The 19049-nt window shown below is 44.4% G+C and overlaps 1 protein-coding gene across 1 annotated transcript in view; it reads right to left on the bottom strand.

The window, feature by feature from the left end:
- Window positions 1–17502, bottom strand: part of DCAF7 (DDB1 and CUL4 associated factor 7) — a 24788-nt gene extending 7286 nt beyond the window's left edge. Inside the window, exons 1-3 of the mRNA XM_007456754.1 lie at window positions 17132–17502; window positions 1099–1257; window positions 288–399 (exon numbers count right to left, since the gene is read on the bottom strand). Of these exons, the coding sequence (XP_007456816.1) occupies window positions 288–399; window positions 1099–1257; window positions 17132–17269 (409 nt within the window). The 5' untranslated portion in view covers window positions 17270–17502. The remainder of the gene's footprint in view (window positions 1–287; window positions 400–1098; window positions 1258–17131) is intronic.
- Window positions 17503–19049: the final 1547 nt, after the last annotated feature.

Here is a 19049-nt window from a genome sequence, read left to right as displayed (position 1 = left end):
GGCCCAGGAACCCAAAAAAAAAAAAAAAAAAAAAAGAGTCACGTACTCCATCCTCACCCCAGGGCCTTGGACTCTGCCTGGAGAGACAAGACATGCACACATGGGAAGCTCAACTCCATGGGAGGAATTAATAACCACATTCCATATTTAGCCTCTTCCCCACTCGGCCCCATTTTAGGATGTTCCACGTACCTCAGGGCCCTGGTTAAAAACTGGCCCAGTGTTATACCTGAGAAAATGTATCTTTGCTTATTCACACTGGAATACACCCTCCCTCACTCCCTTACCTAAAAGATAAGGATCCACCTCATTCCAGTCAAAGGAGGTCAGAGGAGCACAGAAATCCGAGTTCTTGTTATTGTTTAGCAAACATTCCAGCCTGGTCTCTGTTTCACCAACCTGAAGGAACAATAATCTTTAAAAACTCAGCCAGTTTTATCTTCACAAAAAATCTTTAAAGCCTCTTTTAGTCCATATTTTAGTAAATTTAAGACGTGGGGGACATTTTTATCATGGAGTAATAAAAACCAGAGGAGCTACTTGAATGCTGCTTCTTTCCAAGCTTTCTCCTGTGCCCGGCTTTGTTTCCCAAATTTTCACCCCCAAATTCTTCTAGACGAGACGTCTTCTCACTCTGCCCAAACCGGAGCATCTGTACCCTGCCTGGCTGGACGCCACACCTCCAGCTACAGGAGAGGCCATGGTGACGGCTCGGCAGAGGGGAGGGGAGGCTGCAGGATCCACTTCCACGCTGCACTAGAAGCAGCGGCCTGGATTTTGTTTAATTTACTCAAAAATATCCTGGCTGTAAATAGAATAAGAGGCCGCCGGTGTCCCCACCCCTGCAGAAGGCCCTCGTGCTTACATCACGGTCACTGAGCCTTGAGCTTCCAGGCCTACTGCAGCCGGCAGCAGGACTTGAAGGAATCTTGGCTGGACTCACTAGGAAATCTGCTAAGTCAAACAAGCTCAGTCCAGATCCGCTCCCACCTGTTCTCCCGGCTGCAGTGATCTGGCCTCCGGCCTCAGCCTGTTCTCCGTGAGTCCACGCTGCTGCGAGCAGCTGACTCTGCGGAGGCCCATCAAGCACCTGCTTACCCTCCACACGCGGAGATAGTCGCCACTCGTCGCCAGCAGGTCTGGATAGACGCCTTTTGTGTCAGGGATCCACATGAGCTTTGTGGTGGGGTACGGATGGTCGAAGGTGTTCCGGCAAATAAACTCCGAACTCTCTTCGTCTAAACCAACAAGCTGGACCTGTAACACAGCAGAATCCAGCCACGTAAACATATGCTTCTCGGGAGCAGCACCAAATACACCAGACCCCTGTCAGTGACAGCCGTCCTGACGCTGTACTACCCTTCACTGCAGAGGCAAGAACTAAGAGAGAGAGGGCATCTAGTCCAACGGGCCTGCTGCTCAGACGAGGAAACCCAGCCTTGGAGGGGTTGAGTTACACTGAAGACTGCAGAGCTAGTCAGAGGCAGAGACAAAATCTGAATACAGGTTTTCTGACTCCAACTCCTGCCCTCTTGATCCAACAACCTAGAGCTGCGTTATCTGCCCAACTGGTTACCTTCCCCCACAAGCCGAGGCACTTGACAACGTGCAGCCGTGGTTTTAGTGACCCCACGACTAGAAGCGCTGTGGACATTTAGTGACATCCAACAAAGGAACGTCTCACCTAAAAAGGCAATCGTAGGGGCTTCCCTGGTGGCGCGGTGGTTGGGAATCCACCTGCCAATGCAGGGAACACAGGTTCGAGCCCTGATCCGGGAAGATCCCACATGCTGTGGAACTACTAAGTCTGTGCGCCACAACTACTGAGCCTGCGCTCTAGAGCCTGCGAGCCATAACTACTGGCTCACGCGCCTAGAGCCCATGCTCCGCAAGAAGAGAAGCCACCACAAGGAGAAGCCCGCTCCCCTCAACCAGAGAAAGCCCACGCGCATCAACGAAGACCCAACACAGCCAAAAATAAAAATAAATTAAAAAAATTTATTTTAATAAAAAAGGCAATCATACACAAACTGCCTCATCCTCTAACCCCCCAACCTCGCCCCCACTGGCTGGTAATATGCTGACACAGAAGGGTGTGCCAAACAAGCATTCGAGAACCCAAGCCACTGTAACTGGCAAAAAAGTGGGTACTGTTGATGAGAAAGTCCCAGCTGGTCTGGCCACCTTTTCTTTGAGTCAGTTTTGGACCAATATTGACTTCCACCCTTTGCTGTCCAACTCATTCTGGCTCAGTAGGAAATGCCACCTGCTATACATTTGCTTATGAACTTCCACCAGCTGGAAGATGGAATGGTAGGGAGGATAAACGAGAGGACAGGCACTAACCATACAGCAGAAAGAATTCCTTCCACTCCTGTCTTGCTGACTCCAGTCTCAGATACCAGTATCTTCCTATCTTTTTTTCGTTTAAACAATTTTGTTTAGGTACAATTGCATACAATAAAATTCACTCACTTTAGGTGTACAGTTCCATGATTTGGAATGTATACATTTGCAAATGTATACAGCTGTTTAACTTCCCACAGCAATTAAGATATAGAATATTGCCATAACCCCCAAAAGTTCTCTTGGGCTCCTCTGCAGTCAGTCCTCACCCCCTAAGCAACCACTGGCTACGGTTTTGCCTCTTCTGTAACATCCCATATGGATGTGATGGAATCGTAGTGTTGAGTCTTTTGTGACTGGCTACTTTCAGCATGATGCTCTTGAGACTCATCCATGTTAATATATTGGTAGTATCTTCTTTTTCTATCACTGAATAATATTGCATTATGTGGATTTATCCACTTACCAGTTGATGAACTTCTGGGTTACTTCTAGTTTAGGGCCATTATAAATATCGCTGCTGTGAACATTTATGTGTAAGTTTTTGTTCTGACGAGCTTCCATTTTTCTTGGGTAAACAACTGAGTGAAATTTCTGGGTCATATTGTAAGCATATGTTTAACTTTATTTTTAAAAAAATGATAAACTGCCAACCTGTTTTCTAAAGTGGCTATGTCATTTTGCATTCCCACTAGCAATATACGAGTTTCACATATATTTATTTGTCAGCACTTGGTATTGCCAGCATTGTTTAAAAAGTCATTCTAGGGCTTTCCTGGTGGCGCAGTGGTTGAGGGTCCGCCTGCCGATGCGGGGGACGCGGGTTCGTGCCCCGGTCCGGGAAGATCCCACATGCCGCGGAGCGGCTGGGCCCGTGAGCCATGGCCACTGAGCCTGCGCGTCCGGAGCCTGTGCTCTGCAACGGGAGAGGCCACAACAGTGAGAGGCCCGCATACCGCAAAAAAAAAAAAAAAAAAAAAGTCATTCTAATAGGTGTGTAGTAGTATTTTAATTTGCATTTCCCTAATAACTAATGATACTGAGCATCTTTTCACGTGCTTATTTGCTCTGCGTATTTATTCTCTCGTAAAGTCTGTTCAAATATTTTGTCCTTTAAAAAAAAAAACTTTGTTAGGGCTTTCCTAGTGGCGCAGTGGTTGAGAATCTGCCTGCCAATGCAGAGGACACGGGTTCGATCCCTGGTCTGGGAATATTCCACATGCTGCGAAGCAACTAAGCTGATTCGCCATAACTATTGAGCCTGCGTTCTAGGGCCCGCGTGCTGCAACTACCGAAGTCCATGCGCCTACAGCCCATGCTCCGCAACAAGAGAAGCCACCGCAATGAGAAGCCCGCACACCACAATGAAGAGTAGCCCCTGCTCGCGGCAACTAGAGAAAGCTCACACATAGCAACGAAGACCAAACAGCCAAAAATAAATAAATAAAATTAATTAATTAAAAAAAAAAACTTTGTTAGTCACAGAAAAACTGGGCAGAAAGTAGAGAGAGTTCTCTAATACATTAAAGTTCACTCTTTGTGTTGTACAACCTATAGGTTTTTCTTTTTGTTTTTGCAGTACGCGGGCCTCTCACCGTTGTGGCCTCTCCCATTGCAGAGCACAGGCTCTGGATGCGCAGGCTCAGCGGCCATGGCTCACGGGCCCAGCCACTCCACGGCATGTGGGATCCTCCCGGACCGGGGCACGAACCCGTGTGCCCTGCATCGGCAGGCGGACCCTCAACCACTGTGCCACCAGGGAAGCCCAACCTACAGGTTTTGACAAATGTATAATGACATGTATCCACTGTTACAGTATCATACAGAACAGTTTCACTTCATTTTTTACTGGGTTGTTTTATTTATTGAGTTTGGGGAGTTCTTTGTACGGTCTGGATACAAGTCCTTGGTTATGTGTTTTGCAAGTATCTTCTCACAGTCTATGGTTGTTCTGTCATTTTCTTTCAGCGTTTATTGAAGAACTGAAATTTAAAATTTTGAGGTCAGTTTACTATTTTTCTTTATCAGCTCATGCTTATTGTGTCCTAGCTAAGAAATTTTTGCCTAACTCCAGCCCACAAATATTTTCTCCTATGTTTTCTTCTTCCTTTCTCTTTGTTGAGAATCAATTGACCATGTATTTATGCATCTATTCTGGACTCTATTCTGTCCCATTGATGTATATGCCTGTCCATTGATCAGGACCACACCTGATGCTGCAGCAGCTTCCTACTGACATCCTGAAATCAGACAGTGTCAGTTCTCCAACTTTGCAGTTCTTTTTCAAGATGGTTTTGAAACCTACTCTATACGTTCGCTTTTCTGTGTAAATTTTAGAACCAGCTTGTCAAATTCTACGAAAAACCTGCTGAGATTCTGATTGGGATTGTGTTGAATCTATAAATCAGCCTGGAAAAACTACTGTCTTAACAGTATTGGGTCTTCTAACTCACAAACAGAACCTATTTCTCCACTTATTTAGGTTTCCTTTAATTTCTCTCAGCAGTATCTTGACGTTTCCAATGTACAAGTCCTCCTTTTCTTTTAACTTTATTCCTAAGTATTTTTATGCTATTATAAGTGGAATGGTTTTTAAAATTCTATTTCCAATTGTTTATTGCTACTATATAAAAACACGATTTTTGCCTATTAATCTTGGATCCTGTAACTTTGTTAAATGAGTTATTAGTTTTAGCAGCTTTTTTGTAGATTCCTAATAATTTTTCTCTGTATATTTATAGATCTTTCCATCCATATCTGACTTAAAAATCCATATGATGACTAAACCTAAATATTCATTTTTATGGAGCACCTACAGACTGGGGGAGATAATGAAGAAGTAAAAGGAGAAAAAAACCCACTGCCCTAAAACACAACACTGCTCTAAGACAGCAATAAAAGTGATGTCACAAGGTAATACATGATTAGTTGCTTATTTACAACACAGATATAAACAAAGAGCTTAGAGTAAAGAGCAATAATTCAAAGTAGGCAAGTGAGGAAAAGGAACTGGGATCTGAGCAGTCTTCAAAGTCCCTTCAAAGGAGGGACTTCCTTGGTGGTCCAGCGGTTAAGACGCTGCGCTCCCAATGCAGGGGGTCTGGGTTCCATCCCTGGTCAGGGAACTAGATCCCACACGCTGCAACTAAGAGCCTGCATGCCACAACTGAAAGATCCTGCACACGGCAACGAAGATCCTGCATGCTGCAACTAAGACGTGGCGCAGCCAAATAAAAATAAATAAACAAGGGCTTCCCTGGTGGCGCAGTCGTTGAGAGTCCGCCTGCCGATGCAGGGGACGCGGGTTTGTGCCCGCATCCGGGAAGATCCCACGTGCTGCGGAGCGGCTGGGCCCGTGAGCCATGGCCGCTGAGCCTGTGCGTCCGGAGCCTGTGCTCCGCAACAGGAGAGGGCACAACAGTGAGAGGCCCGCGCAAAAAATAAATAAACAAATAAAATTTTAAAAGGTGTATGGTGGGCTTCCCTGGTGGCGCAGTGGTTGAGAGTCCGCCTGCCGATGCAGGGGACGCGGGTTCGTGCCCCGGTCCGGGAAGATCCCACATGCTGTGGAGCGGCTGGGCCCGTGAGCCATGGCCGCTGAGCCTGTGCGTCCGGAGCCTGTGCTCCGCAACAGGAGAGGGCACAACAGTGAGAGGCCCGCGTACCGCAAAAAAAAAAAAAAAAAAAAAAAAAAAAGGTGTATAGAAAGGTTCTGAGGAGGCATAGAAACGGAAGGCATCCCCAGCAGGTGGGGCAGAGTTACTAACTAGATGGCCCACTTGGCGGGCAGCAAGAGGAACCATTTGAGAGAGCCCCGCAGAGGAGGCTGAGGAAACATGCCTAGGGCAGGCTCGAGAGCCCTGACAGCAAACTGAAAACAGAGGTGGGGTTTCCCCCGTGAAGGCGTCTGAGAGGCAGCGGTAGGACTCTGAGGCCCTGGAGGTATGAGTAAGGGGCCTGGTAATGCCGGGCAGGACTGACTGGATCCAGGAAGAGGCTGGAGGCGGGGAGCTCAGCCTGGAGACCCACAGGGGAACAGGTGGGAAAGGTTAAGGGCCTGTGGTGACCGGTAGTGAGAATGGCAAGGGATAACCTGAGATGGCCACAAGAAGGATTTTGACAGAATGAACAGTTCTTATGGAATTAAAAAGTTGACATTCTGACCTTTGCAGAAAACAAAACGTAAAGGAAGATTCTAGATGGAACAGGGAAAATTGGCATCAGGCTTGGTGGGGGAAGGAGGAGAAAATAGATGAGAAGCTAAATTTTGTGGCTCACTGGGCAGAATAAAGCGTAAGCCTCTCATATAGATTCTGAGCCAGATACTGCATTCATCTATTTATTCAAATATTTACCGAGTGGCTATTAGGTGCCAAGCCCTAAGTGCTGGGGATGTGGCAGCAAGCACAAAATCCCTCTTTCTAGCCATGCAGGTAAGGCTCAACTAGAAGGGGAAAATGCTGCTACTGCTAAAAGTTGCTTTCCAGCCATTGGAGGCTTCTCTGCAAACCTCAAAATATCAGCTCCCGTGAGCACGTGCCACTTAGGATTCACTTAAGCAGGCATTCAAAGCTTTCCCTAGCCTACCTTATCTTCCACTTTCATTTATCTAGTCAGTGCTTCCCATCCCTCTCCTTACACTGCCCTCACTTATAAAATCCTCATACCTCCTTCCATCAATCCAAATCCTGCCCAGTATTAATAAAGAACGGTGGCATCGGCCTTCCAGGCTTCCTTACTTACCACTTGCTAGTTGTAGGACCTTGGACATGTTACTTAACTTTGCTAAACCTGTTTCCAATCTGTAAAGTGAGGATATTCACAGTACCTACACCTCACAGAGTTGTATGTAACACCTTTTGTTTGTAAACTATTCAGTATGATGCCTTCCTCAGTGTATGAGCTTTTAATATTCTTACACCTCACCTCCTTCATAAACCATCTACAGTCTTCCTAGCACAGTGGTCTCTCAGTACTTATCTATTCCATCCATTTGGTGACTAATCCCACACTGCCTCATGAAAGCACTTGCATGACTGTCTTATGCTATTTCTCTTAGTAAATGCCTTAAAAACAGGGCCTGTAGGGACTTCCCTGGTGGTCCAGTGGTTAAGAGTCCGCCTTCCAATGTGGGGGACGCAGGTTCGATCCCTGGTCAGGAATCTGAGATCCCACATGCCGCGGGGCAACTGAGCCCGTGTGCCGTGACCACTGAGCCTGCACGTTCTGGAGCCTACATACCACAACTAGAGGAGCCCGTGACGAAGAGCCTGTGTGCCACAACTGGTACCCGACATAGCCAAATAAATAAATAAACATTAAAAAAATAAAAAATTAAAAAAAAACAGGGCCTGTGTCTTACTCCTGCTTGTACTGCCAACAGCAATGGTTTTCAAATCTGGCAACCAGATTTACCTAGAGTGCTTTACACATTCCTGGGCTCCCCACCGTTAGCCCAAGATTCTGATTCAACAAGTGTCAAGTGGGGCCCAGGAGTCTATATTCTTAAGACCCCCCCTGGTGATCTGATTCAGCAAGGTTTGACAACCTCTGCACAACAGTACCTAACCTAGGGAAGAAGCCAGGAAATGGCTGGGATCTTTCCTGATCTTCCCAAAGACTTCATGTGTTTGCACAGACTCGTGTTTCATCCTTGGCCTAACTCGCTTTAGCTCTTCTGCTCCAAATTGCCAACCAAGTACTGAAAGGAATAACACTTTGCATTCACTGTTATTCAACTGTTGTTCATATACGCAGATGTTAAAAATTTAATGAAAGAGAATATAAGTTCTCTTGAATATTCATATAATACAGAATGAAGTGGTAAAGTCTCCCATTAACTTCACCCTCAATTCTACTTAGTGACTCTCAAACCAGTTTGATATGAACTACTTTCCAAATGGTTTTTCCAAAAACAAAAAAAAACCCCAGATTGGTGTGGACCATAAAATGTATTCTGTAACTTGCTCTTAACAACATCTTGGAAGATCTCACGTCCGTACAAATGGCTCTACCTCATTCTTCCACAGCAGACTGTGGTAAGCACACCATACTATAACTATTCATAGTTACTGTGGTTATAGCCCATTGTTTTGCTATTATAAACAATGCTCTGTACATATATGTGTAAAGGCTTTTATTGGTCAGATTGCTAAAAGTGTAACTGCTGCATCACATTTTAGATGTTAATACCACAGGAACTATGAGATAATAAATGTGTGTTGTTTTAAGCTAAAAAAAAAAGTCACAGATTCTGTCCAGCAGCCTTTGAAAAGGTTGCTTCCATTTACACTTTCATTAACAGTATATGAGGGTGCCAATTTTCCCATACCTTTGAAAACACTGAAAATAATCTTTTAACATTTTTGTTAATCTGAGAGATGAAAAATGGCATTTTACTACTGAAGGTGAGCATATTTATTATTTTTACTTCTGAATAATAATTTTTAATATGAGTGCTTATAATGGACCAAGTATAAGCATTACACTTACTGCTTTACATGCAATACCTCATTTAATCCTCTCAACATCTCCATGAGGTAGGTACTCTTATTCTTCCCACTTTCCTAAGAGATGGAGTAAAAGAGATGTTAAGTATCTTGCCCAGGATCACAAAGGTTATCATTTTCGTAACTTAATTTTTATAAATTTGAAAGGGAAAAGTAACATCACAGGGTCAATTCTCATTTCCCTTAACTACCTGAGGTTGAGTATCTCTTCCTGTTTATTCATCACTTGCATTTTCTCTTCTACAAACTGGCTATTTATACTCTTTGGTCATTTTTCTATCACACTAATTAGCTCCTACTGGCTGTCATGTTTTGAAAATATTTTTCGTTGTCCTATCATCTGTCTTTTGACTTTGTCCACAGGATATCTTTTCAAATAAAAATGTTTTATTTGTATGTACAGTTGACCCTTGCACAAGGTGGGGGGTTACTGCACGTATAATTTAGTATCTGAGTCCTCTGCATCTTTGGATTCAACCAACCATGGACCCTGTGTAGTACTTAATTGAAAAATATCCACTTATAAGTGGACCTGTGCAGTTTAAACCTGTACTGTTCAAGGGTCAACAGCACTATAGCCTGTCAATCTTTTCCTTAGTTGACTCTGGGTTTAATGATTGGCTTAAAGATCACCTTCTCTGCGCACCCTCCACTGCCCCAGTACAAATTTCATAGTCAATTTTCTTTTACTATGTTTGTGGGACTGTTCTTTACTTGATCTGGAATTGATTTTCATATATGACGTGAATTAGGGGGCTCTAAATTTTTCTGCCATACAATTTATTTTTTTCCCCAGTGAGTTAAAGTTCTATCTTATCAATAACTACATTTCTATGTATACTTAGTTCTGCTTTGGAACGTTGTGTGTGATTGCACCAACTATATATGGTATTGGCTGTAACTATACCGATTCCAGTATGTTTACTCTGATCTGGTAGGCAAGTGTTCCCCTCTCTGTTTTCAAAACATTTTTTCCCTTTTTTTTTGAACATCAGTATACATTTATTTTTAAGACTCTGGAGACAAATAGTATTCCAGTTCTGGCCTCGCATTTACCTTCTATGTCACTTTGGGGAGTTACTTAGCACATCTGGGCCTCAGCTTCCTCATCTTCCCATAAGTTTTGATATGTATTATTTTTACCAATCAGCTGATTTCCCTTAAGAAATTTTTTTTTCTTAATACATGGTCAATTTTTATAAATTATCTTTTAAAAAAGTGCATTCTATTCCCCATATAAATCTTATATACTCAAATATATTTTCAGGTATTCACAGTAGCACAATCTGTAATACTTGCAGATTTGCAGACACTGCTCCATGCCTTCTATCATCAACTGGCTAGCCTGACTTTTCCTTCCCCTCTTCAAGAGGATGTGATCATTTTGCCTGGATGTCCAAAGATTCTTTCTTCACCCTAGGAAAATGTAGACACTTTCCTAGGAAAGTTTTCAGTGCCAATTGTTTTGTGTCCATTTCTCTTGAGATATAGTTTGAAATCATTACTTCAAACCTTTATTCTATAAAGTCTTCTTTAACGACATATTTGAGTTTTTGTGTTTCATTTCTTTGGTCTTCTTCAGAGACACCAATTATACCTAAGTTAGACATTCTTTATTTTCTGCATCTATTATAGACTTTCTATTGTTCATTTCCACTTCATTTTCTCAATATGCCTTCCCTATCTTTCACTGTTTTCAACAGTTTGTATTCATTTTAATTCTCTTTCTAATGTGGCTTTTAGGTCTGTGATAATTTTTGTTTTCTCTTCCACTTTTTTCCTGGGCTGCACCTGCTGGTGGTCCCATTTTCGCTTGTCACCATGCCTATTTTACCTGATCTCCTGTATCTCCACCTGGAGTTCTTTATTTTCTTAAGTTCTTTGAATTCATGGTGGCAGGACTGGCCATTAATTTTCAACTAAGATGAAAACAATTTTCTAGTGTAGATACTTTACCTTCCATTTGTTTCCCATTTTTTCCCCCTCCTTTCTTATAGTATCTCTCTATTGCTACTATGCTGGTTCCTGAATGAGGCAAGTTCTTTCTAGATGATCTGAAGGAAGTTCCTATGGGAGAGAGGTCAGGGCCATGTTCCAAGTTAGCATAAATACATGAGGCTTTTGCATCTTCCCAGCCAACAGAGATGAGGAGCTGTCAAGCTGCTCACAATTCAATCTCTTCCAACCTGCCTCATCTAGTGCTTCTAGAGAAGATGGCATGTCTCCGTGTCTCCTTATACAGCTTAGCTTCCCTCTCAGCCAAGGTGTCAAGTGCGGTCTAGAGAAGCTCCTGCTGCCAGCTGTGCACCCTCTTCTCACTGTCCCAAACAAAGGATTGTTGATTTTGCCCATCAAAATCCTATCCTGGAGGGCTTCCCTGGTGGCGCAGTGGTTGAGAGTCCGCCTGCCGATGCAGGGGACACGGGTTCGTGCCCAGGTCCGGGAAGATCCCACATGCCGCAGAGCTGCTAGGCCCATGAGCCATGGCCACTGAGCCTGTGCATCCAGAGCCTGTGCCCCGCAACGGGAGAGGCCATGGGAGAGGCCACAACAGTGAGAGGCCCGCATAACGCAAGGAAAAAAAAAAAAAAAAAAAAAATCCTATCCTGGAGAACTGTGTTCTTCTGAGTTTGAATCTGCAGCCACAGACATCCTTTCTCAGCATCTTCCTATACCCATTTGATCTTCATTATACTGCCGTCCTTCCTCACTTATTGTGGGAGCGTAAGGAAAAAGTGTCTTTAATCATCTTGTCAACATTTAGGTTACCCTTCTGCCTTTTCTTTCCTCCACAGTCTTCCCTGTCCTCCTGCTAAACTTCTTCTATCTCCCACCTCCACTGCCTTTCTGCAACTCTTGTTTCACAATGCTTTACCCCAACATATGAAACAAATGCCCCCTAAAAAGAAAAGACTGTGAAACAAGATCATTTTTACTTATTTTTAAACTGTGGATATTACTATGTCAGATATCTCCTAAGGAGCAGATATAAAACATAAAATATTTATTCCTTGGAGGCATGACCACACCTTCACTTTCAATTACTTTCATGTACAACAACATAAATTACTATTCACATTACTCATACCTTGAATTTTTTTAAATTTAAAAGCTGCTGTGTTTATCTTGTTACTATGCTCCTTGAGGGAGGAAACTGTGTATCCCTCTTTAACTACATGCAGTGCTAGTACCAGAACATGAAGGTGAATGCATATGAATATGTGTGCACATATATGTAATTAATAATAATAATAAAAAAAAGCCCGGGGTTTCCCTGGTGGCGCAGTGGTTGCGAGTCCGCCTGCCGATGCAGGGGACGCGGGTTCGTGCCCCGGTCCGGGAGGATCCCGCGTGCCGCGGGGCAGCTGGGACCGTAGGCCATGGCCGCTGGGCTTGCGCGTCCGGAGCCTGTGCTCCGCGGCGGGAGAGGCCACAGCAGTGAGAGGCCCGCGTACCGCAGGAAAACAAAAAACAAAAAACAAAAAAAACCCCATTATGTGCCAAATAGATAAAGTAATTCTACATTAAAGATCTCATATGAATCAACACAGGCTGACAAGGCAAGCATTCATCCCATGTGCATTTCAAGTACAAGGTAGTCTTACTCAGATTCACTACCAGTATTCTTCAAAAAGCATCAGGTATACCTATGATTTCTCTCCTCAGAACCTCAAAAAATGTTTTTTAGATGCCAAATCTTAAAGCACAAATGGTCAGCTAGTTAAATATCAGGGCAAAATAAATCCCAATCATGCTGTCAATTCTATTCAAAACCAACCCTGAAACATGCAACTAAGTGGAATAGAAGCCCAGGAACTGCTACCCATCTCTCCCCATAAAACAAGGGAAATACCACTTGTCTAAAGATGACAGATATTGTCAAACCTCAGGAGAAATACCAGAGTTCTTTTTTTTTTTTTTTTTTAATTTATTTTGGGCTGTACTGGGTCTTCATTTCTGTGCGAGGGCTTTCTCTAGTTGTGGCAAGCGGGGGCCACTCTTCATCATGATGCACGGGTCTCTCACTATTGTGGCCTCTCTTGTTTCGGAGCACAGGCTCCAGACCCGAAGGCTCAGTAGTTGTGGCTCACGGGCTCTAGAGCGCAGGCTCAGTAGTTGTGGCTCACGGGCCTAGTTGCTCTGCGGCATGTGGGATCCTCCTAGACCAGGGCTCGAACCCGTGTCCCCTGCATTAGCAGGCAGATTCTCAACCACTGTGCCACCAGGGAAGCCCCAGAGTTCTTATATCAGAGTTGCTGTGTCTAATCCAGGTAGAACAAGAGAAAATGGGCTTAAACTAGCATATTACAGTACTTGGAGTCCGACAACAAGAAGCTTCTACACCACAAAATGGGTTTGGTTGAAAGAAACCAAGAGAATTTTTTCCCCTGGGTCTTTAAAAGGCAAAGGAATGAACATAATGACCTTTTGAGGTACCTTTCTGACCTAAGGTCCTGATTTTTCTCTGGAAAATACAAAAGTCAAATTTACCTAACACCCATATAATGCTCCTTGATTATACTTCAATTACAGATAGAGTAGTGATGATGTTTAAGTAATAATAGCTAACATTTCTAAATTGCCTACTATGTGCCAGGCAGAGTTCCTAACTCCATTACATATATTAACTCATTTAATCTTTCTTATTACTCTCATTTTACAGATGAGGAAACTGAGGCACAGAGTTTAACTTGCTTAAGGCCATACAAAACTGGTAAGTGGCAGGGCTGAGATCTCAACCCAGACTACCTCAAAGAGGCTATCTGGTAATTGAGCTTTTTTCATGGGATGGAACCAATGTTTAGGCACATGCAGATGCAAAAAGAAGGATTCCTGTCTCTGGTCAGGAGATGCCAAGGTAACTCCAGGGTAATGGTCTTAGAGCGCCACCTGGACCACCTGTGTCTGAATCACCTGGATGTCTGTTAACTAGTGAAGCCTGAGAATGTATAAGTCCCTCAAAGGATTCTTATACACAAGCTAAAATTTAGAAAACCATTCTCCAACACCAGTGTTGCTCTATCCCCCAGCAGAGACCACAAAAAAACAACATCAAACACAATTACCAATAGTAGGACTCTTTATTCCAGGTGTAGTTGATAGAATCTAGTTTACTCCACAACAATTCCCAAATTTATTCAGATGATGGAACACCTGGAAGTCAAGTTGTTCTTGAAATGCTAAGAGATTTAATTCTACCGAACTACAAATAATTTTACTACAGGAAAATGTGATGACATGAATACAAAATTTTTCTTAAATTATAATCACATTTTCTTAATGTCTCACAGTAAAAAAAGATGACCGTTTCTAGGCTTTTTCATCAATGTTAATTTGCTGTGTCAATTTATTTTGTCCTCTACTGGCAATTACTATTGTCAGCAAACAGGAACCAAAGGTCTTAGAATTTCAACCAATAATTTTAAAATTCCTCTAAAATATGAAGTCTGGCACCTCCATGTCCAGGTTTCTCCAAAACTGAGCCTGATAATCACTGTGTTAAAGTGAGATTTACTTGCCCGCCAGCCCCGAGGCACAGATCCTCCACAGCAGGGTTTCTGACCTTGAGGTCCATGAACTTGAGGTGGAAAATCACATTTACATTTTCACAAACCTCTAGCTAAAATTTATCATTTCCTTCCATTACAAATGGAGGCAGCTACTCACCATGGCATCAAGATCTGTGATTTGTTACCAATAAAAATCACTGATTTTTTTCATATCACATCACAGTGAACATCTTGAAATGCTGTTTACCCTCATCCCTACTTCAAGATTAATGATTATAATGGATGATGTAATTTAATGAGTTAACTTAAAAGTACAGATTATCACTTTTTTTTGTTTTTTTTTGTTTTTTGTTTTTTGCGGTACGCGGGCCTCTCACTGTTGTGGCCTCTCCCGTTGCGGAGCAACAGGCTCCGGATGCGCAGGCTCAGCGGCCATGGCTCATGGGCCCAGCCGCTCCGCGGCATGTGGGATCCTGACGGACCGGGGCACGAACCCGGGTCCCCTGCATCGACAGGAAGCCCCCTGCCGATGCAGGATCCCACATGCCGCGGAGCGGCTGGGCCCGTGAACCATGGCCGCTGAGCCTGCGCATCCGGAGCCTGTTGCTCCGCAACGGGAGAGGCCACAACAGTGAGAGGCCCGCGTACCGCAAAAAACAAAAAACAAACAAACAAAAATAACTATAGCTCAATATGATTGGTTTCCTTTGTAATCCTATGTATTTTATGCATTTGAAAACAGAATTATGAACAGAGATCTACTGGCTTCAAACTGCCAAAGGTGTCCATGACACACACACACACACACACACACACACACACACACACACACACACAGTTAAGAACTCTGACCTAGATAGGTGAGGGCACAAAACAGTAGGCAAGACACTGTACTGACTACATGATGCAAGTGAACTGAGACAAAGGTAACCGCTTAACCTATTACCCCTGGGATCATCAAACCACGCGGCCTGTGTGCCTGTGGCACAACGAAGGGGCTCCACATGGTTACTAAATGAAAGGACAAACTTTGGGGTAGAGTCCCTGCAACGGAGGTTTGACACCAATTACTCCACTGATTCCCCCAGCAGCCTAACTGTGGCTCAGTTTCTCCTCTCTTAGAAATGGGACTACTGCTTACCCAAATCGACCCTGGAAGAACTTGCAAGGAAAAAAAATCCGTGTGAAAAGATTCAAGCCCTTTGAAAGATATATTTTACTTTTTTTCCCCTTTTACACATGTATCCTTAAACAACAGTTCTAATGTTCTCAATTTTACTAGTTCGGTTCACACATCAGGGCCTTGAATTCCATTCCCAGCTCTGTCGTTCACTATGGGCCATAAAGAAGAAAGAGGCACCAGAGAAAAGAAAATAAAGCTATGTCTTGTCAGGACTCTGCTTTCTGTGGGCAATGGGTGGACTCCAAGATCAGTGCATACTCCCCAAGATTTGTTTGTAAATTGTGCATGTGTGATGTCTGGGTAATCAAAGTCCATCGTTTTCATCACTTTCTCAAAGGGGATTCCAAAATAGTTAAGACCTAACTCTAGAGAAACAGATGTGCTCCTGAAAAACTGTCAACAAAATTACAATGTTCAAATGTTTTTTACAGGACCTTTATGTGTAAAAAAGAACTTTCCTATAACAAACTGTGGGTCAGAAATAATAAAACTGACCTGTGCAGTGCCCCACAGCTGGTCAGTGGACCAGACAGGACCCAACCCTAGAGCACCTGGCTTTCTTCCCTGCCCCATGCCTGTCACCATCCAACACTTTATTCTTAAGTCACGGTGTTCATGGTGTTAAGCAGGTGTACAGGCTTTCAACACCGCTAGGCACGGCTCTCCGTTGCTCTGATCACTATCAATCACGTTTACTCTAATACGATAAATGGAAGAGATTAAGGAGTAAAGGAAAGAAAACTCTTCCCACTAACTTATTCAACAACTTTCAAAAATAAATTTATGCTGCACTGCCAGCTTAAAGCTTCCTCCTACTACCCGTGCTTCTATGAAGGATTCTCAAATTGTGGATGTCCAGGAAGACTTACTACTCAAGATTACATATCTGTATTAGCACGAAAGATGCCAAGAAAAAAAATACGGCAAGTATCATCCTTCTCTGTTCGGAAAACAATGGCGGGATTACAGCCATTGGCCAAGATTTCCAAAAAGAGGGTCTCTTTGAAGAGGACGAATATGAGGCAGCAATGGCAATGGTAATCCCGGCAAAGGGCTGGGGGAATCCAGGAAGAGTACCTGGGGGTGGGTGTAGGGGGCTGGGAAGCCTGCGCAGTAAACAGTCCTAATAGAGATCTAGCGTGGCCAGGAGTGACCACCGAGGCGCCAGCGTTTTCTTCACAGCCATCATTCCCTCATCCTTCTTCCGCCCCCTAACTGAAGCAATGCGGCAGGAGCGGAGGGGATAGGAGTGATAAATGGCATAGCTTTGGGGTGTAAACCTGGGTTTGAGGCCTGTTTCCGTCACGAAATAGCGGTGTGACTCGGGCAAGTCACAACACGGTGCCTCACTTTTCCCATCAGTAAAATGAGAGTAACTACACTCCTGACTACCCAGGAATGCTGCCAGGATTAAATACGATAATGAGAGCGAAACTGTCTGCACAGGGCCAGACACAGAGGAACCGCTCCGTGGCGCTAGGGCAAGTCCGCGGGAGGGTCCTGGGGTCTGGGTTCCGGCCCGGAAAGGGCGCCCCCGGGGCCCGCTCCCCGCCAGCCGGGTTCCGAGCCCCTGCCCGGCCCACCTTGTTGTTGTACTCCTCCACGAAGCTGCCCAGCGCCAGGCGAAAGCGCTTGTCGGGCCGCACGCTCCAGTTCATGGCGTAGACGGTCCAGGGCGCTTCATACTTGTAGATCTCCTTCCGTTTGCCGTGCAGGGACATGGTGGCGGCGGCGGAGCCGCAGTGCGGACCGGGACGGCAGCGGGCTGCGGAGGGCGGGGGCGCCAATCGGGAAGGGAGCCTGGCCTGGAACCCAGGTGTCCGAAGGGAGGCGGGGCGGGGGCGGGCAGTGACGGCCTAGCCCGGAAGAGGTCCCGGAGCGACAGACAACGAGGGCCAAGCCCAACTCCCAGTTTCAAACCTGCTTCGACTCGGACGACAGCCACCTTCCGTTTGAGACACCGACCCGCCCACCCGGAACGGAAGCTACGCGACCCTCGCAGCGGCGCCGACCGTTCGCTGCCTGACACGTCCTTTCGAACGATGCCTTCTCCTCATTGGCTATTGTACCGGGGGCTTCTGAAACCTCCTTGCTATTGGTGTGTTTTGTCATTCCAATTACTTGCCCTGCCCAACTCCGGGGCTTTCACAGCCCCAAAGGTCATTGGCTGACAAAGATGTCAGTCAGAGAGATAAGAGGGCAGTGCGGGTGAATGGGGGCGTGGGTTCCTAGAATCTAGCGCGCTAGCTTGCAGGCCTCCAAGTTCTAGGTCAAGTCTCTGAGCGTGAAAGCTCTTGTGTGACCTGCTCTGACTTCCCCACAGCAGCTGCTATTTCCAACGGCTTCTCCAATCTGTCGAGTGAAAAAGAAAATTCTGCCTTACCGTAGGGCCTGCTGCATTCCGCGGCACTGAGCTCCGCGGCCTGGCTGCCTGGCCTGCGCCAAACGGGAACCACCGTAATTCCCCGTCATGCCAACGACCCCGTTACGCCGGAATGTTGTTCTCCCAGCGCCCCAAGGCGAACACACCGTTGGACACGCCGATGTACTCAGGGCCAGGCCAGCTTCAGTCAGGCTTTCCTGCGCTATCCTGGCCACTGTAGAAATGCTCTGAATTCTAGGGTTGGTCTTCAGCAGGCAGCAGCCCGACCAGTGTGGCGCTCACTTTTTATTAGTTCCCATTCCATCTTTTCCCCACCGAGGGTCCCAAGGCAAATGCTAATCTAGCCCTAAATACTATATCTGTGTCTTGAGTTTGAAATGGAGAAGGGTCCGAACCTAGGTAACATCTCTTTATAATTTAAATGGTTTCCAATAATTTGCTTTCAACAAAACTAAAGGAGGATTGAATTGTTAGATATCATTAAATAACAGTTTTTAATGATAAATGTGATTGTTAACACAGCTCAGAAAGAATTCAAAGAATTGAGTGACACTGTTATATATAACAAACCCCTTGTAGTACTATCTACTTCCTTATGTGAACAAGTTTTCTCTGTGCTTCTGTTTTACTCTAATAAAAAATTAATATTCATCCACACACATGAACTAATTGAGAGGAAAATTCCCTGTCGTAAGAGATGTATATCCAATAAAATTTTAGTTTCTATAAAAATTTAAAGAGATATTTATGTTGTTTTGAAAAACCTAGTACTAATAAGTGTAACCCTTAAAGCCTTAGTAAGGTTACAATTACTTTAAGATTTTCTTTTTTTATTATTTTTTATAATTTTATTTTTGGCTGTGTTGGGTCTTCATTGCTGCGTGCGGGCTTTCTCTATTTGCAGCGAGCGTGTTTTCCAAACAGATATGATGAGGTTATTAATGATAGACTTTCAAGCATGGAAATAAATTACATGTCAGATAAACTGCGGATGGAATAGAGTGGAATTATGAGCAGAGAAAAAGGAACTATGTTAAAGAAGAGCTTGCTCTCTTTTAAAATGAATGATATCGGCTTCTGAATCACTGCTATTTGGATTGAAATAGATTGATATGAAT

Source organism: Lipotes vexillifer, unplaced genomic scaffold (genome assembly GCF_000442215.2).
Source record: "Lipotes vexillifer unplaced genomic scaffold, Lipotes_vexillifer_v1.1 scaffold299, whole genome shotgun sequence".
Classification (NCBI taxonomy): Eukaryota; Metazoa; Chordata; class Mammalia; order Artiodactyla; family Lipotidae; genus Lipotes; species Lipotes vexillifer.
This window is presented reverse-complemented; position numbering and strand designations above follow the sequence as displayed.